This window comes from Natrix helvetica (assembly GCF_964273705.1).
Source record: "Natrix helvetica genome assembly, chromosome: 12".
Lineage (NCBI taxonomy): Eukaryota > Metazoa > Chordata > Lepidosauria > Squamata > Natricidae > Natrix > Natrix helvetica.
The window spans coordinates 20,411,022-20,427,993 of NC_138556.1; the positions used below are offsets into that span (position 1 = coordinate 20,411,022).

The 16,972-nt window shown below is 49.9% G+C and overlaps 1 protein-coding gene across 2 annotated transcripts in view; it reads right to left on the reverse strand.

Annotated features, from left to right (window-relative positions):
* RORA (RAR related orphan receptor A) overlaps nt 1-7,454 on the reverse strand; it is a 62,766-nt gene extending 55,312 nt beyond the window's left edge. For both annotated transcript variants that reach the window (XM_081965146.1, XM_081965144.1), the window contains exon 1: nt 7,383-7,454. In XM_081965146.1, the coding sequence (XP_081821272.1) occupies nt 7,383-7,407 (25 nt within the window). In that variant the 5' untranslated portion in view covers nt 7,408-7,454. The remainder of the gene's footprint in view (nt 1-7,382) is intronic.
* Nucleotides 7,455-16,972: the final 9,518 nt, after the last annotated feature.

Here is a 16,972-nt window from a genome sequence, read left to right on the forward strand (position 1 = left end):
GGGTTGATGCAGGAAGCACTGCCAGGTGGGTAGCCCTCCAGAGCCCCCCACCCCAAGGTCCACCATCTGAGAGACATCATTTCATGCCACCTGGGCTTCAAAGAGGTTTTCCTTTGAAGTGATGGGTGACTCCAAGAATCGAAGAGGCGAGGCAGGGAGCCGAATTGATGGAGAAAGCCCCTCCCCCCCCAACTGCCAGCCTTACATTTTATACGCTTTTAGACCCCCCCCCCCAAACCAGGAGCTATTCCTTTGCACAATTCCTATTTTTGCCTGCCATGTGGCACTGGGTTTGCCTCTGATTCTGCAGAGGGTTTCAGAAAGCCCTTTCAACTGCAGCACTTAAGGCATTAGAGATTACCTCCCTTTTAAATTTTTCAGAAGCCCATGAAGTTTTAACTTCTCGCTCCTTCTCCCAGGGAAGAGCTTATGGCTCGGGTCAGATGTGAATCAACTGAAAAGAAGGTGAAGCAGAGACGGGGAAGGGGGAAAGGAGGCACACACCCTCCACTTATGCAAAAAATGGATTTGAATTTCTGCAAACGGCTCTTTCCCTGAAAAATCTTCAGGAGGAGAATTCCCTGAAGAGCGTTGCTTAAAAAAAAAACAGCACTTAGTGGAAGGGGGGGAAATGTTTAAAAAGAGAGAGAGAAAAACCCAAGAGGAAAACTAATTCAAACTCAACAAAATAGAATGAGTGACTGTTTGTTACGGAACCTAAACGAGATTGAACTGACAAGTGTTTGACAGGCTTGGAATATGTTTCCATATTATTTTTTTAAAAAACAACATCGGTGAGATCAGGAAGTGGCGGCTTCCAATATTTATAGCTCAGTTTTAAAATAGTTATTGAAAGATCATTCACAGGTTTTAATGCTAAGATTCCTCCTTCTCCTAATAGTCCCCTTGAGTCCAGATCTTCTGAACAGAGCAGCTTCTGGATGGCAAGACCCATCATCCCCAGCTATTCTATCCTTTCGGGGGAGTTTTGGAGGTTAAAGACCCATAGATGTGACAGGAAGTAGGTTGGCCAGGGTGTTCCACTCTAGCCCTCGGATGTCCAACCTTAGACTTCAAAGACTTGTGGACTTCAACTCCCAGAATTCTCTAGCCACCAGGGCTGGCTAGTGGGTCTCACTCAGCAGAGAAGGAGAAAGTCTCTGCATATTATGGTCAAGATAGTCAAGATGTTGGCCTCAATGATGCAACTGGAGCTCCATGACAGCTGCCATCTTGGTGTCAGGGTTCCAAATAGCATCCGAAAGTCAATCAGAGTCCGAGGCAAAGGATTCCTCAAAGTTCCAATTTATGAAGAGAGACATGTTGGCACATCTGGGAAAACCCGAATCTGAAAGCTTCCCGGTTTTCCCCACCCAGCTGAAAGTTCAAAATCTTGCCCCCACCCCCACAAGTCCATCACATGGTCCAATCTCCCACTGCCATGCTGGCAGCTTTCACCCATCCAGTTCCGGTGAGGTGCAGAGGTGCAAAGACAAAGGATGACCTTGGCTTTTTAGAAAGAATCTTGTTATGGCTTTATATCATCTAACTCCGTACAATCCCCCCTTCCATTTTCCCACAATAGAAAAGGCATAGTAGAATAATAGAAAGTGTGGCAGGCCAAAGATCCAAAAGAAAAGATGGCTGCAACTATGACACTTGGCTTTGTTGACCATAGCCTGGGGAGACCCCTAAAAGCCACCCATGGCCTGCTATTGGAGAGCCCAGAAATTGGGGGAGGAGGGAGGGGGAGCAGAGTGCCAGTCCGTTTTCCTAGCATGACTCTTTTGTTTGTAATAAAATTTTATTGGTTTTTCAAAATTTATAGGGAAAAGGGTAAATGGACAGGTATACAAATTTTGGCAGTTGCAAAGTGTGCGAGGCCCCCCTCCCTCCATACCCATAGCGTACATTTATATATAATGCATTAGTATATAATTGATTATAATCAGCATATTAGTTCTATTATTAAATTCAATCAAATTAAACATTACAATATAAAATCCAAATATAATTCCATTTTCACTTTCGGTCAATTTATAATAATATGATTTTCATATTTATTTCTGTGATCTGAGTCTTCTTGCTATTGCCCCATCTCCCTCCACTGGCAGCGCTCTGGCCCCTCCCGTGTCCTGCGTGTCCTTTGTGGTGTCTGGTGGTTTCTCTAGGAGTGTTTTGTTTTTTTCCATAAAGGCCTGCGCCTCTATGGGTGAATTAATTCTGATTCTTGTCTCCTCCCAGAATATCAGCATACCTTCAGGCATCAACCATCTAAACCACACCCCTTTCTGGTATAATTTATTCGCTAATTGCGAATAATTTTTTCTTTTTTCTCTAATCTTCTTAGGGATCTGCTTCAGAATGGTTATCTCCATATCATGATATGTCAATGCTTGCCCCCTTTGTACACCCAGAATTTCATCTCTTGTGGTTTTTCTAAGGAATTTAATGTGAACCTCCCTGGGTACATTGTGTGTTCTAGCATAAGCTGAGTTCACTCTATAAACCAGATCTATATCCCACCCCATCTGTTGTTTTTCTTTGTGTGTATAGTCAGCCAGAATGTTTGTCATGATGTCCCTTATATTTTCCCCATCTTCTTCTATAACATTTTGAAATCTAAGATAATAGGACATTCTCTCAAATTCTAATTTCATCTGTTGGATGTCAAGATCTTTGTTCCCTTTCTGCACAGCTTCCACCCCCCCCCCTCACCTCCTCCACCCCCCCTTCCACAAGATTCAGTCTTTGTGAGTTCTTATATATTTGGGCTTGATTTTCTTTAATTTCATCTTTCATTTCCCTTAACTGTTTCTTGATTTCCTCCTGGCCCTGTAGAATTTGTTGAAGCATTTGTTGAAAGTCCATCTCTGTAGTCTTATGTTGCATCAGTTCTGTTATCTTTGACTGTGTGGCTGGACTGGATGTTGCGGATGTTGGAGCAGAAGTGGCAAAGCCAGGTTTTCCAGGAGGGGGTCTTTTAGATGCCATCCTTTATAACGTTAAAAGTTCAGTCCAAATATGAAGTAAGCAGTTAGAAAAGAAGGGTAGCCAGGTGAATCCGGGAGCAGAATAACCAGGCAGAAGAGAATCTCTCCAATAAGTCTGGCAATAGATAGAAAATTTCCCCTGGAAGGTTAAAAAAATACCAATCCACAAGAGGTTCCTCTGGGAGACACGGAGACAAAGACCGGAAGCCTGAATTTTAAAGGTGGAGTCAGGTTTCAGAGTTCATAAAGACAACGGAAGTGTGCCATCTTGCCCTGCCAGTTTTGGGCACAGAGGCGTAACAAAGTTTTAAAAAGTTCCAAAAGTCCTCAAATCATTGTAATATGTAAAATTAAATTGAAAAGAAAATCATCTCAGCCTAAGTGAGGCTTCATTCGTTGGCTCTCCCCCCTCCTCCTTCCCCGGGGGCTGAGAGCAAAATTGTTTCTTGCCGCTTGTCCAAGGGGGGGGGGAAAACCCCCCTCCCTCCAGCCGCACCTCCAAAATGCTCCGAAAGTTATTTTAAAGTTTTAAAAGCTGAATCAAATCTTCATGCAAAGTAAGGGATGAAGAGAGAGGCAACCTCACCGCACCGCAGCTGCTTCCTTCAATTGTAGCATTCTCCAGTCGGCTTGTAGCGAGGCGCGAGGCGTGGAAACGCGATGCGCCCTCCGAGCTTGCTCCCCGGTGCCTTGGGCGCGCGAGAGAGCTCCCGCCGGCTGCCGCCGCTGCAGGAGACCTCCGCGATGCCGCCCCTCCGGCAGGACCCCTCTGCGGGGTGTCCTGTGCCCCCCAAGGAGTGGGGAAGCCCACCGGGGAGCCGGAGCGGGCAAAGAGCTGCCCGTCGCCGCCGCCGCCGGAACCGGAACCCTAGCATGACTCTTGAAGTGGGAGAGGGCAGCCGAGTTCCCAGGCTCTTCTCTCTCCGATGCGCCATCCATTCTGGCAAAGCCCAGAGGATTTAAATCAATATTTCTTGGGCCAATGGACCATGAGACGCAGCGCTGGCTGACTCCCTCTTAAGAATCTGTGGAGGCGGCTGCTCTAATTAACTCAACCGAAGCTGCAGGGGGGTTCTCGCACCCTGAAGACCCCCTCTGCCAAGCCAAAGTTCAAAGCCTGAGGTCTCTTTTGCTCCTTTTCTATCTACGGCTGACTGCTTGCGATCCGATCCGCAGGAAGGATGAAGAGGAAGGGAAGCTTTCCAGGGCCCTGGTGGCATCAAAGGGGCTGGGGACCCCTGCAAAGGGGGTCAGCAGTGACAGCTCTTTGCAAGCCCCATCCCTGATCCAAGAAGCCCATTTCTTCTCCTGTCTAAGACCACAAGGAGATGACCACTAGTTTAATGAAAAGAAGAACCAAGGGGACATGATAGAGGTGTTACAATATCTCGGGGGCTGCCCCAAAGAAGAGGGGGGGTCAAGCTATTCTCCAAAGCATCTGAGGTCAGAACATGAAGCAATGGGTAGAAACTAATCAAGGAGAGGAGCAACCTTAGAATTGAGGAGAAATTGAGGAGAAACAATTAATCAGTGGAACAGAAGTTGCCTCCAGAAGTTGTGAATGCCCCAACACTGGAAGTCTTTAAGAAGATGTTGGATAGCCACTTGTCTGAAACGGTGTAGGGTTTCCTGCTTGAGCAGGGGGTTGGACTAGAAGACCTCCAAGGTCCCTTCCAACTCTGTTACTCCTAGATGCATAGTCTATGCAAGAGGGAGAGGGCTTTGGAGCCCCCCACCCCCAACTCACACGGTCCCCATCTGCTCAGAGGCCTTGAGTCACGAGCCAAGAAGCCAAGTGACCTTTCTGTCGAAACCCAGCAATGCTGATTAACCCAAGGGGAAACTCCTTGTTACTCCGCTCTCTGCAAGAGGAGGCAAAAGGGGAAATGCTCGGCCGGCCGAGGAGAGGGAGATTGTGTACACACACACACACACACACACACGGAGTGATAGGCTACAACCTGAAAAACAACCACCCCAATAGAGTAACTTAGCTACCAAAGGAAGATGAGGTGAAAATTTTTAGAATGTGCAGAGATGAACAAACTGATGAAAGAAATACAAGGAATCAGAATATTACCTAACTTGGAACAAATGGTACAAATGGTTAGAGGATGGAAATAAGAAATAAGGAAACCTAAAACAGTGATGTAATAGAAGTATTAGGAGAGAGGGATAAGACACAGATAAAATAAATTAAGACATAGTAGTTAAAAGTTAGAACACAAAGTACAATATAGGTAATATGAGATTCTGTTAAATCTTCTGGCTGTTGTGGTTCCTGCTGGTTTAACAACTGGTTTGATAATGGTGTGCTGGGTGTGCTCATGTGCGGTTTTAGGAATACTTACCTTCTGTGTTACTGCTGGGGAGTAATGCAGCTGAGGAGCAGCCATCCGCTCTGCTGCGCAAATCAGCTGAGAAGATATAGGGCAGTATAGGGCAGGCCTAGCTGATTGTTGGAGCGAACCGGTTCGCACAAACCAGTCTGAACCGGCCCAAACCCACCCCACCGGGTCCCTTTGCTTTTGATAAGAGACACGGATACTAACAGGCAGGGGTGGATTGCTGTTGGCGTTATGTCCGGTTCGGCAGGCAATATATTTTGCACCTAAAAAGGTCTGTGCACGCATCGCGCACCACACTAGAAAAGGAAAAGAAATAGATTTTTGCAATGAAGATTGTTCTGCCCATGCGCAGAACAGAAAATCAAGATGGCGCCGCTGAGGATAGAACCGGTTCGGGTGCGTGTCCGGCCGAGTTAGTACCTGCTTGGCCGAACTGGGCTGAACTGGTAGGAACCCACCTCCGCTAACATTATTACACATACACACACAAAAAAACCCACACAAACACACAGAGCCAATTTTCTGTTGAAGAGCTTACTACAAGGAGGAGGAACCACAGTGGTTGCTCCGAAACGCCCCCGGCTGAGCACCGCAGCCTTCAGAGCCTGAGGTCATCGGACCGAGGAGCAGGGAGAGGAAACTCAAGAAGGAAAGGAAGCGAAAGCAGGGAGAAAAAAGAAGGAGAAAGAATGCAAAGATCCATCCTGGGGAGAGTAATGATATTTCTGCATGAAGCTGTGGCTGAGCCCTTCTAGACCAATCGCTGCCCCCCCCTTCCCGTTTCGGAGCAGCAACCTCTCCCCTGCTCCAGCTCCTCCCTTCCTCAAAACCCACTGGCTTTTCCCCACTTGTGGGCCTCCGCGCAGTTGCCGATTCCAGAGAGCCCTTCCTGGCTTATGAAAGACATCCAAATATTTAGTCTGTGCTAATTGCCAAGTCGCAGAAGGTTAAGACGAGCGAAGCGAAGCTGATTTAGCCAGGAGCATCCGTGCTTTCTCTCCTCTTCTTCTTCTTCTCGCCAATCATGGAGAAACGAGGGGTCTTGAGGAGTACACAGCAATATTGTGACACTGTTGAAATAAAGTTCCTGCCTCTGCCCACCCATCCAATTTCTGCTTCAGCTTAAGAGGCGAGGCATACCATCCTGGCCAACGCCTGGCATTCCAAATAGATCTACTTTCTACAACAGGGGTCTCCAACCTTGGCAACTTTAAGGCTGGAGGCTTTGCTGGCTGGGGAATTCTGGGAGTTGAAGTCCTCCAGGCTTAAAGTTGCCAAGGTTGGAGACCCCTGTTGTAAAATACCCAGCTCGTTCTGCAAACGTGGTTCCTTAGTGTGTGTGTGTCTGTGTGTGTGTGTGTGTGGAATAGCACCAGCCACACATAAAAAGAAGAAATTAGTAAGTTTAAAGTGGGGGAGGGATGCTTAAGGGGAAATTAGTGAAGGCGGCACGCATGGCTGTGAAACTGTCCAACCCTAAGACAGGTAGACCTCAACGTATGACGTGTCTGGTTCTATGACCTTTCTGCAGCAGTCATTAAGCGAATACATGGCTTCCGATGGGTGGTGTTTTGGGCCACTTTCTAGCCAACAGGACATAAACCATGGAGGTGGGACTGCAGGATCCTGCAAATGGAAGGCAGGCTGGATGCTGAGCACCCAAAAAATGGGACCTCGGAGAGGGAGCAGCTGTCCGAACTGAATCTAGTTCATAAGTAGCCCCGGGGAGGTCCGTCATAACTGTGAATGGTTGCTAAGTGACTGGTTATCAGTCAAAGCCCACCTGTATTTAACTGCAGGTTCCACTTCTCTGTATTTCCTTCCTACCTACCTGCTAAAAAATTCAGCTGTGCTGTGTCTTCTAGGTGGATTATTTTATCTATCTCTCTTTTTCTCTGTCATCTTGCGTGTCTGACTGTCTATTGTCTCTTTATCTCTCTCTTTATCTTTCCTTCCTTCCTCTCTCTCCCTCTCTCTCCCCCCCCACCCCCAATCTCTGTCTGTCCATGCTCTTTTAACCATGTTGGCTGCCCAAACTCACAACTGCCAGTGGGGCTTCTGACCATCCATTCCTCTCAGTCAGTTGCATTTGAGGAGAAAAAGACACTTCTGGTTGATTTTCTTCTCGCCTTTTGCTGCTTCAGAGGTTAAAACCCACCATCTCTCCTGGCTAATCAACCACGCGGGGTGATGCTGGGCTTGGGGTTAGTCCAGCATCTCACCTGCGGCCTGTGGCTGGATAGGGACCTTGCGAGCCTTGCGCCGGCTGCCTCTGCACATGCAGAGAGGAGCTTCTGCCATCCTCACCCATTAAAGCCACTGAGCCTTTGAAGCAGCTCCATGCCTTGTTTCCAGGCACTCCGGTTATTACCTGATTTGCCTCTAATCCTCCTGTAATTGTTTCATTACTGGCAGGATTGAGGTGAGTGGGTTCAGCCCCACTGCATTCTGGTTACATCAAACCAGCCTGGATGGGGAGAAAGACATGGGAGGGAGATGGTGAAGGGAGAGGAGGAGGAGGAGGAGGAGGAGGAGGAGGACGAGGACGAGGACTATGGGGTCCTTGGGGCTAGAAGGGAGAGGAGGAGGAGGGAGAAGTTTGGAAGGCAGGAGAGGGGAAGGAAAGAGGGAGGAGTGGGGGAAAGGTAGGGGGAAAGGAAGAAGAAGAAGAAGAGGAAGAGGAGGAGGAGGAGGAGGAGGAAGAGGAGGAGGAGGAGGAGGAGGAGGAGGAGGAGGAGGAGGAGGAGGAGGAGGAGGAGGAGAGGGAAGGAGGGGAGGGAAGGAGGGGAAAGATATATTGAGCAAAGCAGACTAACCAAGGGCTCCAGAGAGCTGGGGAAAACAAATGTTTACACTGGATTTCTCCAGCTGCCCCTTTGAAACGCAGACAGGGTTGGCTGGATAGTGTGGAAGGACACTTCATTCCTCCCCCTCCTTCTTCTCCACCCCCCTCCCTCCACCCCCAGCTTCCTGGTCTGCAGGCCGTCTGTGCCTTTAAACATCTGGGCGGCGGCAGCAGCAGCAGCACCAGCAACGGAGTCTGGGGAAAACCGGGGCGGCCCAGCTCCTCTTGGCTGGCTCGTCTTAGGAGGAAGAAGAGAGTCTTCCTGCCTGCCAAATTGCTGCTCAAGGCCCAGGAATGCCTGCTGGGACAGGACTTGTCAAAGTTTAGCCCGAGAACAAGGATGGGAACAAAATGTGATCAGAGGGCTGACAAAAGAGGCTTTCCTCTCCTACCAGCCCCGGCCTGACCGGAGCTCCTGCAGGGAAGCGCAGAAACAAGGGCAGGCTTTCCGTTGAGAGGAGCAGTCCAACCTCAGCATGTCATGGGGTTTCAGGCCCAGAAGAGTCCCCCTTCTGCTTACCCCTCTCCCACACTGAGAGAGACGAGAGATACAGAGACAGAGAGACAGATACACAGAGAGATATACACACAGAGAGAGAGGAGAGAGAGAGAGAGAAGAGAGAGAAAGAGAGATAGAGAGATACACAGAGACAGAGAGAGCGACAGAGAGAGGAGAGAGAGAGACAGAGATACACAGAGACAGAGAGACACAGAGATACAGAGACAGAGAGGAAGAGAGAGGGAAGATAGAGAGAAGAGAGAGAGAAGAGAGAGAAAGAGAGAAAGGCAGACTTCCCAATGAAGGAAAAGAGGAGAAGAACAGAAGAGTTGTTGGTTTGGAGGAGACGTTGGCTTTCTGAAGACAAGAACCAAATGAGAAGGCGAAGCTAGTTCTCCCTCAAATCCACCATCGCAAAGTTCCCTTCTTGATCCCTTCCTTCTTTGTCCCTTTTTTTTGGATTTCCACCTGAGCTCCTCTTCTTCGCTTTTGCCTTCCTCCAAGACCTTCTGGGGCTTCCCACCACCTTCAACTGAACAGTGGGGCAAAGTCCCTGATTGGGTCTACCTGGAAGAGCCAGAAGGTTGCTGTGTTGCCCACGAAAGCCTTCCCCGTGTCTACATAACATGCAGCCCCTCCTCCCCATCCAAGCCCCATCCAGGAGGAAAACACCCATTGTCCACTGCGCGACACAACATGTTACGGTTTCATTGCTGTGCCCTCGCTGCTGCTAAAAAATAGCCAGTGCAGCATTTCGAGTCTCTCTGAATTTTGGTGCCGAGGCCGCTGGTGCAGCCAGTCCGGGTTCCGACAACATCAAGCCGAGAAGAAAGGCAAGCTTATATAAGAGGCTCTGCCTGTTTTCTCTGGAGACAGGAACATTGGGTGTAACCCCAAGAACGGCGGAGGCTTCGGGACAGGCCCAATCAGACCTTCAATTAACTCTTCCCGGGGAATCGCTTTCGGCTGACTCCGACAGATGTGTTTTTCCAGAGCTGCCAGCCAGCGCGGAGAGCTTTGAGTTTTAGGAGAGGCTCCGGGAACGAGAACAAACTTTGCTTCGTGTTCTCCTCTGGGAAGGGCGAGGCCGCCGTAGATGACAGCTGAGCTCCTGAAGTCCCACCACCATTGTGCAAACATAACCTGCCCGACTCCCTGTGGCCTCGGGAGCAGGGGCTCCTGCTTGGGTGGAGGGCAAGCGCTTGGGGGTCCCGAACCATACAGAGACCAAGCTGATCTCAAGAGAAGCAGCACAATTGGAGCAGAGATGGGTTTCTACTGGTTGACAGTGGTTCGGGTGAAACGGTTGTGGAAATTGGGACTGGGTCGCCGAACCGGTAGGGACAGCAGGATGGCCACGCCCCTGAACTGGTTCCCCGGTTGGTGCTGCCGCTGCTGGCTTTGTTTTTAATCGTTTTTTAATGTTCTGCGCATGCTCAGAACTATTTACACTGAACTGTGCACATGAGCAAAGTGAAATGGCAGCAACCCACCCCTTACTTGGAGATATAAAAAAAAAGCTCCAGGAATGGGGGGGGGGGAACATACCAGTATTTATCTGCATCTTCCTGCTCCTTCCTCTTGGTAAACACCCCTTTTCCTAACATCTGCCTTCCTCAAAGCAATGCCAGTTTTCTTTTCCTGAAGTGCTCAGAACTGCAGCCATTCCTTTCTCCTGGCTGAAAGGGGTGGTGGTCCCCTTAGCAGAAGCCCCCCACTCAACTCTCTCTCTCTCTCAGGGTTGGCTCAGCAAATGGAGGCTTGGAAGGCAGAAATCAAGGAATCTGTTAATGGGATCGTGTGGATTTTCCCTGGGATGGAGCAAGGCAAGAGCAAGGAGGGAGAAGGTGCCCTTGTTCGTAACTCACGGTTTGCTCACCAGCTGCCTGTGGGGCTGGGGGCTGGCCAGACACTGCATAATGAGAGCCTTTGGTGCCAAGCGAGCACTGGGCTCTTGCTGCCTGTGGGGAGATGAGGGGGCTGTGGGGGGGGGGGGCTGGGCCTGCTCCCTTCCGAGGGTATCATTGGGACAGGAAAGCCTCAGCATCAGGACCCCCAACCAGCATCTTCCTATGGCAACATCTGCAAGGCCTCTTCCTGGTGCCACCTGCTGCCAGGGCTGGAAAGACAGAGCAGCTGGGGCCCATGTGGTCAAATACTTTTCTGAAAGGGGGGGTTCCACCCTGATGGACCCCCGATCCGAGTCAGGAACGAGGAGAGCAATTGTGCCTCCAGAACCATCTGAAGCTGCTCTGCAGTTGAGGTGTTTTCCTTTATTGGTATCCTGTCTTTTTTTCTTTTTCTTTTCTTTTCCACTACAAGCCTTGGTGGATTCAAGGGACACCCAGAGATGAGGGCAAGACCCACTTTCCATCCTGGCTTTATAAATGGAGAAAGGGAGGAGGCAGAAGAAAGGAGGAGGAGGAGGAGGAGGAGGAGGAGGAGGAGGAGGAGGAGGAGGAGGAATAGCATCCTGGCTGAGGAATTCTGGGAGTTGAAGTCCGCCTATCTGGAGAAACAGTGCTCAAGACCAGAAGTCTTTAACTTTGGCAACTTTAAGCCTGGAGGACTTCAACTCCCCAGCCAGCAAAGCTGAAGTCTGCCAGGCTTAAAGTTGCCAAGGTGGGAGACCCCTGCTCAAAACTATGGAGCATGCACAGAATGCATTACAGCTGCTTTCATTGGTATTTTTTCATTTAAAAAAAAACGAAGTATTTTTGCAAGCCTTTTCCAAATACGTAACTTTAGCGTCCGATCAGAGTTGGAAGGCACTTCCGAGAGACCCCTCCTCATCTTTGTGGGTGGTCCTATTTCCCCCAGTCCTTGTACCTCTGACAGCCTCGGTTGCTATACAAAAGGGTTAGGAAAGAAAATGAAGTTTCCTTGAGTAGTTTTTGATTCTCGGTTTTTCTTGCACTTGCATACTCTGCCTTATGTTGGGACACTTGGAAAACTGTTAATATTTATTCTTTCCTTTAAAAAAAAATCAAGTTCATAAATTTCACATTATACGTTTAAGTGCTGCCTGACCTACATCACTCCAATATTTTCATCCTTCCTGGGAGATTTGCCTGTGTTTTATATTTTCAAAATAGCAGCATTTTGTTCACTGAAGTTCAAGCCCTTTTCCACCCCCTGGACTCCAAATTGTTCCAAGGTCAGCAATTAACAGACAGAGGGGGAAAAAGAGGAAAGGAAACAGCCCCCCTTCCCCACCCCCCAGGCATTTGAGCTGGGCATCCATATAAATCTATCAAATAAAACTCAACCAACCAACCAACCAATCAACAGAAGCTGCTTTCATCCAAAGTCTGTCATGAGCCACCTCTGATTTTTAATAGCCCTAAACTGAAAATTCCACATGGACAATTCAAGTTCAGAGCGGGTGTGAAAAAGACTAGAGTCCAATCAGAGGTGGTTTGGCCGAACCCATGGCGGTGGGAGGCTCCGCCCACCCACCCGGTCGCTTCTGCGCATGTGCAGAAGCATTGCACGTGAGCGCACCAGCAATAGTGAACTGGTAGCAAACCCACCACTGAATCCGGTACAGGTAGTCCTCAACTTACAACAGTACATTGAGTGACCATTGAAAGTTACAACGGCACTGAAAAAAAAGTGGTTATAACCATTTTTCACACTTATGACCATTGCAGCATGTTGAAAAAGCCCGCCCTGTAGTGCCCTAAATGCGCTCCGTGGAGGGTCTGCGAGCTGCCTGGATAGTCTGTATAACCCTAGGGGAGAAGTGATCTTCCCTCAGGCTGCTCCGCTCAAGCGCCAAGCGGTCAACTGGAGCCACTGAGGGTCTGGGTGTTCCAGTGACCCCTGATTGAGGGAGATCCTCTCCTGGGGGATCCTCCAGGGCCTGTCCACCGAGAGGGATTGTAGATCGGCAAACCAAGGCCTTCGGGGCCAGTGTGGGGCAATCAGTACCACCTCCGCCCCCTCCCACAAGATTTTGTGTATGACCCTGGGGATCAGGGATAAGGGTGGATAGGCATAGAGGAGCCCCCGGAGCCAAGGGCTGCGGAGAGCATCTACCTCCTCCGCCCCCCATGTCTGGTACCTGAAGTAAAACCCCGGGAGCTGGGCATTGAGAGGGGTGGCGAATAGGTCGACCTCTGGGCGATTGAAGCGCTCTGCCAGCTCCTCGAAGATTGCTGGCTGCAGCTTCCACTCCGAATTGTCCACCTCGGTCCGGTTGAGCCAGTTGGCTCTGATATTGCCCACCCCTGCTATACGTTCTGCCCTCAGCGAATGCTGTCTAAGGTCACAGGCTATCTGAGGTGCTTCTGCATTTTCTCATAGTTGGACATCCAATTCTGAGTTTGTGGTGGGTTCAGCCATGGGGACCGGCCTGTCTGGCCCTTTTGCCACCAGTTCAGGCAGACCGATGGTTCTGACGATCAATACAATACAATACAATAGCAGAGTTGGAAGGGACCTTGGAGGTCTTCTAGTCCAACCCCCTGCCTAGGCAGGAAAACTTATACCGTTTCAGACAAATGGCTATCCAACATCTTAATACAATAATACGATCAGCTGTGCGACGATCAACTCTGCCGCACAATTTGCGTGACCCAGCTGATCGTCGGAACTACCAGTTCACCTGAACTGGTAGCATGTTTTTACTACCGGTTCGGGGGAACCGGTAACATTTTTCACTACCACTTCGGGCAAACCGGTCTGAACCGGTAGCATTTCACCCCTGCCCCAGCCCCCCCTGGGGACGTGGGGGTAGAGGATGAAGCCCCAAAGGTCGCATTCTTGTGTGAATCCTGTCCCAGAGTTGATATCTTAATCCTTTCTTGTGCTTCTTTAGCAACCCCTTTCTCCCCCTCCGCTTCCTCTCCTCCCTCCTCGGGTTTGCTGATCCCCTCGTTCCTCTTCTACTAAATTATCCCCTATTATTTCCACCGCCTGACGATCTCACAGCTGAAGCATTATTTCTAACCATATTTCGTATTCCTGGTGCATGCTGTAATCTGGTTTGAGTTTTTATTTTCAGCCGAGATGCTGACGCAGCCGCCGCCGTTGCTCTGCTTGGGTTTTCACTGGGTTGGAGTCCTTCCCCCACCAGTTCTTTTTTTTACACTAGGAATTATCTTCATTGTTGAGCTGAAAGGGGGGGCTTTATTTCTGAAGTCCACGATTCTTAAAATTGTCTAGGCTGAGAACCATGTTCTGAAGTCAAAGGACCAAAATGAATGGCAGAGAAAGGTTTGATGCCCTCCCCCAACCTGCACCCTCTTGACCTGCCCTTGGCATTTAAACCTTGGAAGCCTGGGAAAGCCAGTTTCCTATCTTTATCCTGGGGGGGGGGGATCCCTCCCCCGTGGGGCAGATCTGCCTCTTCTCCTCCCCCCCACCCCGCGCTGTTCAGGGGAGCTGAACTTCAAACCACAGCACCTTCCAAGCTTCACAAGCAAAGGAGTCCCATGCTCTTCCATTCCGGGCATTTGGGGCACCCAACAGCATGCAGGACACAGCATTAATCCCCCCCCCCATCAAAAAACAAATCTAGGAGACCATCTTTCTGCTGGACCCAGGCAGCTGGAAAGCATCCGAGTGATAGGGCTGGTTTAACTCTGCCTAACTCATACATCTCCTGGGCGTGCTGACTCGCGCACTGGCCCGTCCCGGAGTCCTGAGCCGGGCAGAGCTTTTTTTTTAAAAAAAAAAAAACACCCCATCTTCACTGTGGCTTTAATCCAGCCGTGGATGAAACACTCTGCAGGTGGGTTCGATCGACTGGAGAGCTCAGGTTTTGCTGCAGGCAGAAACATCTCACTCAAGACGGTGCCATAAAGCTCCTTAGACCAAAACCACGGCTGTGGCTCCTTCAGCAAGGGAAGAAATGCCTTGGATGCGTGAGCATAAGCTGGGGTCAGTGAAGAGAAAGCCCACCACTCGCCTTTTCAAGGGGGTTTAAGTTGTTCTGGGTTCCTGCTCTGGAAGAGATGCGACTCAGCTCTCAGATTTCAAAAAAGGGGGATGAATATGCCGCAGGGCCTCCTTGCAAGCTTGGCGTCCATTCAGTCCTTCTAGCCTGCTCTGCCTTTGTGGAAGCATCTGCTCTAGCAACCATATTCCTCTTTCCATGACTTTGTTTCTCATTTTGCACATTCAGGGTTCTCGTGTTCTGGTGTCGCCATCTTCTTTTCTCCTTCAACTTTTGGCTTCTAAGCCACTTTTTCTTCTGAGCTTTGCAGGCTCTCCAAAATCAAACGGGTTCTTCTTGGTCCAAAAAAGTGTTCCTTGTCCTGGATTAGATCACCCAAGGAGAACCAAAAGAGTCACAGCAGCTGTTAAACGTGGTGATCGACTGAGATCTCTAGCCTGGAGGCCCGGGGATGTCAAGGGCTCGGGAGAAACGGCAGAAGTCCATGCTTGAAACCTTGGTGGAGGTTATCAGAGAAGTCACGGTGGGAAGTTGGTGCTGGACCAGATGGATCAACAGGAACTATGGAATTTAACACACACCAAAGGCAACTTGCTTTGCTCGAAATGGAAGCTGGAAGGGGAAAGGTGCCTACGCTCACCTATAGCAGCTTCTTTGAAACAAAATATTTCTTCAGGTAGATTGATTGCCCGAATCTTCAAACTGGCAAAGTATGCTGGCAAGACAGCAGCACCAACCACCTGGTGCTGCTGATCAAGGGCATTTCCTAGGTGGCCTTGCCCTCTGTTCTGTCGGGGTGCCAGCCCTCCTGACTCATCTGTCATATCGGATTGCCCAACCAGCCCTCGTTCTGGGAAGCCTAAGCTGAAGGCTGCCTTTGCTGACCTCCAAGGGGATGGAAGGGGGCTCCCTGGGTGGATGGTCTCCAAGGACCCCTCCCATCCTCCACTTCCATGGTCTGGGGGTCCAGCAATCCTTCCGCTAGCCAGACCAGTCTACGATTTAATAACATTTTGCTCTGCCACTCTAATTAACTCCGTCACTGTATCCGCAGTCAGATAAAATGCTCATTTCACACCACATTAATTTTTATCAGCTGAACATTAAGCAGCACAAAGCTATCTATGCTAGGTTTAATTTACATACTGACAGAGCTACAAAGCATTACAGCAGGAGACTGCAAAGCAAATCAGTAGAAATGGCACCCGAGATGAAAAAGGGAGGGAGAGATAAAAGAAGGAGGAAAAGAAGGAGACCAGGAAGTGTCAGATCATACATTACAGCCCGCCCTATGAGTTGGCAAAGGCCTCGTGCACCCAGAAGATGGCAAAGGGAGCAGAGAAATTAAGGAGAAACTCCCTGCTTTGGCTCAAGTCAGGCTCCCTCCAACTTCTCTGTCTCCCATCCTAAGGACCGATCCGCCAAGCAGGGTCAACAGATCCTCCAACACAGGTCCTGCTATGAAGTTCATAGCAAATTGAGGTTGACCAAGTCCCGCTCACTCAAGGAGAGGCATCTGGATATTTCCTGGCTGCCCCACCCCACCTTCCCTTCTCCTCCCGGCTGAGCATGATGGGAGCTGCAGTCCGGCATATTTGCAGGCCATGGAATTAAGAGAGCTGACCAAGAGCCATTTCTCCCTGGCTGAATTTTGATGCTCTTTCCCCCTCCTTTGGGGGCTTCTCGGCTTCCTTGAGGATCTCGCCTGGGTTTGCTTAGATGGAGGTTCCTTCCTAGAAAGTAATGAAGACTTCCACCTGGTGGGGAGGAGGGGCTTTGAAGTAGAGCGTGGCATTCAGCCTGAGCAAGAGTTCATTACCACGACCGAACGGCCGCCAAGCGGAACTTGGTTTGGAAACAAATACATTTAAAATGTCATTTTAATTATTTATGAACACTGACATCAGCGGCGGCTCCACTCCGAACGCAGCCACTCGCTGCCCATCGGAGGCTCCCTAAGAAATGCGCCCAGCAACAGCAATCAGCTGCGTTCCTGCTTTCGGCCATGCTGCTAATGCACTCCCATGCACGCTGCAGCCTCTCCGTGAAATCACCCATGTGCATCTCACAACTGCTGGGAAGCTGGAGGCGCAAGACTCGGGGGGGGGGGGACAACTCCGGCGCTGAAGACAGGAGGTCCTTCTGGGGAAGGAGCCACACTTGGGAAAGGCAACACGCCAAGGCTCAGCCTTCTGCCCCATCACAGCTAGAGGGACGAGTCTGCTGGGGCTGGGAGGGGCCCTTCTCTGGCCCCTAAAAGACACTGGGCCATGCGCTGAAGGAGAACCTGAAGCCCATGTCCAGGTCTGTTAGGAGCCTAAGTTTAGCCGGGGTCAGTGAAGTCCAAGTGCAGGGAAAGGACCATGGATGGCCGCATCTGATGCT